This window comes from Galeopterus variegatus, unplaced genomic scaffold (assembly GCF_000696425.1).
Source record: "Galeopterus variegatus unplaced genomic scaffold, G_variegatus-3.0.2 Scaffold311, whole genome shotgun sequence".
Classification (NCBI taxonomy): Eukaryota; Metazoa; Chordata; class Mammalia; order Dermoptera; family Cynocephalidae; genus Galeopterus; species Galeopterus variegatus.
In genome coordinates, this window is record NW_007726422.1 from 492,515 (window position 1) to 500,387 (window position 7,873).

At 37.6% G+C, this 7,873-nt stretch overlaps 1 protein-coding gene across 1 annotated transcript in view; it reads right to left on the minus strand.

The window, feature by feature from the left end:
* The window catches only part of TSPAN12 (tetraspanin 12), an 80,599-nt gene extending 73,128 nt beyond the window's left edge, over nt 1-7,471 (minus strand). The window contains exon 1 of the mRNA XM_008567339.1: nt 7,325-7,471. Within this exon, the coding sequence (XP_008565561.1) occupies nt 7,325-7,390 (66 nt within the window). The 5' untranslated portion in view covers nt 7,391-7,471. The remainder of the gene's footprint in view (nt 1-7,324) is intronic.
* Nucleotides 7,472-7,873: the final 402 nt, after the last annotated feature.

The window sequence follows — 7,873 nt, forward strand, 5'->3', positions numbered from 1 at the left end:
GGGGGGGGGGGGGGGGGGGGGGTGGGGGGGGGGGGGGGGGGGGGGGGGGGGGGGGGGGGGGGGGGGGGGGGGGGGGGGGGGGGGGGTGGGGGTGGGGGGGCCTAACACATGTTAGGTGAGTGAATAACAAATAATTAAATTAAAGAAAGTTGGTTTCAACTTGCTTGATAAGCTAACCATCAGAGATCTTTAACCAAATTAGGAGATGCTTTAAAAAGAACTAAGCTTTCTATCACTGGCAACTTTCCAGTAGAGAAATGTTTTCTTAATGACAATGTCAAAGATTTATATATCAGGCTAGAAGCTGGCTTAGGTGTTCTCCAAAGTCCTTTAAACTCCAAACTTTGCATTGTACCCTGTCCCACTGTTCCCACCAAACACACACAGGAGTGTACCCAAGCACTGTGGCTATGCACAGAATAATAGTCAAAATAAAAAATATCAATGCAAAGCCTATCCTATAGTAAGCAAGCAACAGAGAATAAATAGCTTTTTCTTAAGGCATTAATTCCAGCTTCATTAATTGTCTGAGAAGGGTTTCATCCTCAAAAAGTGATTTTACTCACTGGGACTGAGCAAATGATAACAGTAACAACAAATATAGTTCATGCCAATAGCAAGAAACTAAACTGAGTCTAAGTCACCTCAATAACTACTCCTGATGTTAAATCTAAAAGTGTGACTTATGTGAGCAATTCAGCACTCCTTACTAATGATATTTTCTGCTAATTTTCCAATTTAGTTATGAAAATAATTCTTCAACTGTCACTCATGATGACTAAATTGTTAGGTACACTGTAGTTATATGTAACTGGCCTTATAGCTCCTTACATTTTCTCCAGTATTGCAACATATTATTTGAAGTTCAAGGAAATATTTAGAAAGTAAACACAAGTATTACATTACAAAAACATTTAACATACTACTTAGGAAGACATCTGCCACATTCTGTCTTGGAAAATGCTTGGAAAATGCTAGCTCTTAACAAATATTTAGAAATATGAAATTTGCTGTGTTGGGGACATGGTCCGGTTTTGCTTGAATCATATTATGTAAAAACAAGTCTTGAATCAAGTTGTTTTCTAAATCAGAATTGTATGCATATGCACATTCCCTAAATTTATTATGAAACATGTACCTATAGTTTCCACAAAACAGTAAGGTCATAGTCAAAAAATAGGCTTTTAAATCCTTCACTCTCTGCTATACAATATAGTCTCACATAAGGTGACAATGACACAAATAATTTCAAGGATGACAAATATCTAAAATCACCCACCTAAATTTTTCTCTTTATGCCAAATCTGTTAGTAAAGAGCACAACAAAAGAGATCTGGATCTTAGTCACAGTTTTGTCTCTACAAAGAGAACTCAGATAATTAATTTATTAATTTTTTTTTCTTTTTTCTTTTTTTGGTGGCTGGCCAGTACTTGACCTTGGTGTTATAAACACCACCCTCTAACCAACAGAGCCAACTTGCCAATCCGATGGGCAAATAATTCAAACTTTCAGAAACTCTGTTTGCTCATCTTGAAAAATGGGGGAAATTGGAGTAGGTGCTTTCCTTCTTAAAAAAAAAAAAGGATTTAAGTTGTTACTTATTGGAATGCAATGGTAAGATCAATTCTTGACTATTTGGAGGCTGACAGCACAACGTGAGTACTGTCTTGTCATGTGTCTGTTTCCTGTTCCCATGTTTGCTCCCCTCTGTGCTTTTGTCAGTTCGCACCCTCCCAGCTTCCCTTCTACCAGGGGATGGGCAGAAGAAAAGACAGCAGACAGGTATCACTATTTGCTAATGCTGTGAAAGAACAGGAAATGTAATGATGGCTAAAATAAGGTCTGGAGATTACTTGTGGGTATCACCTAAGCATGAACACCTATTAATTAGAGCTGAATAAATCAATAGCACCCTAGAGCCATTCTGATTGACAGTTTTCATAGATGCTCTTTTCTTGTGGATAGAATGACCATGCATCCTGCTCTGACCGGGAGAGACCCACTTTAAGCCTCTGCTGTCACAGCATAATTCTCAATAGAGAGATCCCCTTCATTTCCCTCAAAATTGTCCTGGTTTCCATGATAAATTATATGGTCAGCCTATAGGAACTGCAGTTAAAAATAATGGTGAAAGACCTCATTCTACATGGCAGTTTCTGTGCAGTCCAAACTGCAGTGAACTTCACCTCCCCGACATCCCAGCTCGGGAGTATTTCCTGAATGGAGTCAATGAGTGAGGGGCCTATTGCTCCAGTCTGCAGCAGGATGTGTCTCAAAGAAAATTCCATGCACTTCTCCTCAAAAAGCATTCTTAAGAGCATGCAATGGCTCCTCTTTGCTCAGCTGAGGCATAATGCTTAAATGAGTACAGCAGCTTTGCCCTGAGACTAAAGAAATCTTTCATGATTAAAGCTGACTTTGAAAGAGCACAAATATTTGTTGGAGGGCTGTCCACTATTCCTTAGAAAAAGTTAAAGAATATTTTAATGCCATTCATAATATGAAGTTGGGGACATCAATTTAAAATGTAGTATTTTAATATGCCCACCTAAATGTCCTGTGCATGCAAGCTTCTACTTGCCATGAATCTAACTCTTTAGGGTCTGCCTGGGTCACACACCTCAGTTTCACTACAGATGGCTAGAGAAAAAGGAACAGAGGATTGAGACTCCTGTTGTTTCATCTACCTCGCATCTATCCCAAAATCATGAGCTAGATTTCCTATCCACTTTTGTAGGCTTTCTTTTATAAGTTTCTTTTCATATTTAATCAGGATAGTTCCTCCCTCTTGCTACTATCTTTAGTAATGATACATGAAAAACAATGGCTCATATGATGGTGAGGAATGGACGTTAAAAACTACAGATGGAGTGTTATACTTTTAGAAAATTATAAACAAACACATATTTGATGAATGTTAAATGTTTGCTAATTTCAGGAGTTTTCAAAGAGAACCACATTTATCCACATTGGTAATAGCAGCAAATCACCATCTGAGAATGGCAAATGATCATATCATAAAGCTACAGAAGTTGTCTTTGAAATAGAGGAAAGCTTTCAATTCCTTAAATAATATGCCATTTAAGTCATAAAAGTGCAATAATTTTGAAGTAAAGATAACTCATGTCCTGGCTCCATTGTGAACAAAATGTGAATCATGGTCTCAAGAGAGCTCTCGGGCAGCTGCCCTACTTGCAGCATCTCCTATATGTCCCTTCCCCTCACAAACACACAGCACTCATGACAAACCTGTCTGCTGACCCCAGCACCTCTGGTCAGGGTCATGCTTTTTCATAATGTGGAAGAGACACTCAACAGACAGCAAGTCACAATCCACAGCAATGAAGAGAATGCAGAGCATGTGTAACCTTCAATGTGCCATGGATTGTTTGCTCTTAAATACATCTGTGCCTCACACTTAAAAATTTAATATTCAGAATGTAACTTTGACTAGAGAAAAAAAAGAAAAAAAAAATTCCATTTTCAACTCCCATAATGGCAAAACAAAATTGTATGGGTTCTCAGTGTTTTCCCAATTAAGATTTATTTTTTTTTTCTTCCCCAAAATCTTAGTGGGATAGAGAAGGGGAGAGGATACCAATATAGGAAAAAGAGGTAGGAAAAAGTTGATTTAAAATAGCAAGTGAAGAGTAAAAGGCTACAGCTTTTGACCACACAGGGAATGAGGTCAGGCTACTCAATCTTGCAAACTAGAGGCAAGAACACTCTCCCTCCCCACAGTCATTATGGGAAGTCTGGCTTAAGAAGTGGTGTTCATATGCCACACTGGCTTGTTCTACTCGTAATTCCAATGAGAACTAAAAGCCAGTATTAAAGACCTGCCCATCAGGGTGTGTCACTCAGACCAGCAGCATCACCATTACAGAGGAGCTTGTCAGGAACTCAGACTCTCAGGCCCAACCCATGACATATTGAACCCAAATGTGCATTTTAACAAGATGCCCAGGTGATTTTGCATGCACAGTGATGTTTGAGAATAACTGCTCTAGAGGACATGGAATGAGCAGGTGCACAGCTAATCCCTTCCTACTGAGGGTGTTTACTTGACTTCTCCACTGCAAATAAATTCACCACTGTTTCCAGCAGGACAAGTTCTACTGCACTTGGATAAGAAACAAAACTGGACTTTGAATTCTTTTTTTGCTACCTCCCAGCAAGTTACTGAACTTATCTGAGTACCAGTTTCCTTGTCTTAAAAAAAAAAAAAAAAAAGGAATAGGAAAGAAAACTATTTTACAGGGCTGTTACGAGAATTAGATGAGATAGTAATGTAAGGATGCCTAAAAATGTGTCCAGCATAAGGCTAAAGACTGCTTCTGATTTGGTAATGCAATACAGGATCTGCAAACATTGCTTTAACATTGAAAGAATAATGCCAGTTTTCCCAAAGTTAGCATATACATTTCATACAATTCTAATAAAAATCTCATCAGATATTATTATTTAGATAAAATAATCTTAAAGTACATATAGAAAAAGAAACCTTAACCAAAACAAGAAATGCAAGTGTAAAAAAATATAAAAGAACATACAAAATTCTATAGAAAAGTTATATTAAAAAGAATATTTAAAAATATATTTAACTATTGTATAGCAAAAGATAACATAAATGGAATCAAAAAACAAATAGCAGGGAAAACCTAAATGATGATATGAAATAGCTAATGAATATGAACTATGAAATAAAATGATATACATGAAAAAATATATATGCAAATGACGTTCATGTTCACTGGTAGTGGGGGAGGTACAAAATAAAGTAACAATGAAATAACACTCTAAACTTTTCAGATTGGCAAAAATTCTAATGTTTTGTAACACCAACAAGATGGCAACAAATCATTTTTCAGAAGGCCAATACTTTTGTTACATAATGGAGTATATTGGTACTGTTATTTCTAGGGAATAAGACTCCAAGGACAATATCACTGGGTCAAAGGAATTGTACTAGTGACAGCAGTAGGAGGTAGCTGTGCTAATGATAACAGTAACAATTACTACCATCACTCACACAAAGATAGTAGCAATATACCTCCTGGTCATCTCCTTGAGAGCATTATCATTACTGTAGTAGCTGTAATAATAACAACTGCAAGTACGACCACTACCACATAGATAACACTGATTATGTGACACTGTTCTAACCATTTTAAATACGTTAATTCTAATCCTCACAGCAACTCTAAAAAATAGGAACAATTGTTCCTATTTTACAGACTAAGAAACTGAGACGCTAAATGTGCCTGGCAAATATAACAAAAATTATTTGTTATCTATTTTTTTGTTTCATTGGTGTCATCACATACCTTTTGACATATCAATCCCACTCCTATGACTCTAACCCAAATGAGAAAATAAGTTTAAAAAAAAATCAAGAATATATATGTATAGAAGTGGGTGTATGTGGACAGGTATGAGTGAATCTATCTTTGTATGAAACAAATTAAAATAGAGAGGGATGCATAGTAGGTGGTGATTACTTTGTTGGCATGGAGGTGATATTAGACAGAAGGGTTGAGAAAAGGTAGAAGTAACCCAAATAAATCAATAAATCAGAACACACACACACAGAGTTAGAAAGTTGAAGTACAGGATAACAACAAAGAAGTCACATTTTACATTCTCCAGGGACACAAAAAGTCCTGGAGGATTTTAAGGAATAGGTGTTTTGAAACAAATTTCATTTTTCAGAAGAGCAATAGTTTTGTTAAACGATTTGGAGTTTTTCTCACAAACACAATACAGATTATTAACAAATTTTCCAAAGCTTTACTCTTTACTGAACAACACCAAAAAAGCCTTAGGAATTCCAAGGTACAAAACTCAATAAGGCTACGTGTTAACGGCACTGTCTAAGGACAAGAAAGCCAAGTTCTGTTCCTGGCACTGCCACCATTGGACTATTTGACCTTTGGCAAGTCACTTAACCTGCACTTAATTTCCTCATTCACAAAAGAAGGAAGTTCAACCAGGCCATCTTTAAAGCTCCTACTAGTGCTAGAACGTGATGATTTTATAATTAAAAAGCATAGTGCAGAAAAGTGAAAAACTAGCAAATAGGAATAATAATTATTATTTGTTTTAAAGAAACAAGAGTTCAAAATCTTAATACCTTGTAGCTAAGCCAGTAATTTAATGACCCACTTAAAAATGTACCTTTTAAGAATTAAAAACTACAATAAGATCAATTAATAATTTTACATTTCCAAATGGTGAATTTAACTACTCAGTGTTTTAATTTTCATGTTGAAAAAAAATGCTGTCATTTAGATATTTTTCAGATTACTCATTGAAGCAAGGCTTAATTTGTCCCTTAAAATGGTGTCATCCATAAGAAGCAGTTCAACCAAAATGTCATCCTCTAGAGACCACGGGTAACAGCCCTATTTTTAATACATAAATTGCACATTAAAATTTCTAACAGAAAAATTTGAATTTAAATTAATAGAACACAAAAATGGTAAAAAAAAAAATATATTTATATATACACACACACACATATATTATCTACTTAAGCATGAAAGCTCCCTAAAGCAACATTCAACATTTAATTTTCATATTTTCCTAAGTTTTAAAAATAATAATGTAATTTCAGTAACACCTTATGAAAATTAATGCCTAAGCATAAGGCATAAAATGTCACTAACTCACAGGGCATCAAGATTTCCATGAGCTTGTTAAATTTTATATATTTTATTTCTTTAAATGGTTATGGGATTTTCCAAAAGCATATACAAAATTCCTTAAACTTTGCCAGCTTAGAAAAAGTTACATGAAAACCACCTTTTCAGACTGTATGGAATCCCCTAGAAAAATCTTTTCATAGAATATCTGGGTATGAATTCCTACAAAACCATATTAAGACTGCTTGTCCCAATCAAATTTTGTAGGTTAGGGTGACGTAAAGAAACAATTTACAGCTCGTACAATTATCCAAAATTCCTGCAAACAAGCGGTTCTCTAAGTAGTAGGTCAATTTTCTTATCTAGGAGTACAAGCACGTGCATTTATTTATATCCCTAGATTAGTTTCGAGTCTAATTTTACTGCCACTAGTATCCAGGGGTGGATTTCTTTGCTTTTCTTTTCTTTTCTTTTTTTTTTTTTTTTCTAATTACAAATGGACTCGAGCTAGATCAAAGGCTTTTTAAGAAGGTCAAATTTTTCTTCTCTGAAAAATAGAGGGTGTGATCCTGTGTTATTAATTAATGCTTGGCCATGCCCTTTGGCGCATTATCTGGTAGCTGCAGAACATGAGGCCAGCCGTCCCCACCTGTTGGTGCAGTGGAACTGTTTAACTTACCCAAAAGAGCAGATTGAGAGCGTACAGCAGGCAGCGCAGGCACTTCACGGAATCTTCTCTGGCCATTGTGAGCCCCGGGAGGGAGAAGCCCCATCCTCTCAGCACATCCTACCCCTTCGGGCAAGGCAGCGGCGCCCTGCAGGAGGCGGGAGAGAACAGGGCACTTCTAACGACCGCCCACCCCGCCGCCAGCCCGCAGCTGCGTGCAGAGGGTCCCAATGCCTAGTTCATTCGAGACATCGCTTCATTAAAAATCATTGCTTAAAGTCATAATAGTAACTAAACTCCCCGAAGTTCCAAACCGGCTGCAGATAACACCTGCTGGGAAGAGAAAAGCCTGCCGTCCCGGATGAATGAAGGCGCGCGGTGAATTCCGGTTCTCCAGGGACACGCGGCGGGGCCCTCTGCATTCTGATGAGACGCTCTTTAAAACCTCCCTCTATCCACGCCCCTCCTCGGGGACAGCTCTGCTAGGAACTGTCCTGAAGGTTAGACACGACACTGCCCCCCCACCCCACCCCCCGCCGAACGTCACAGGCGCCACCGGCG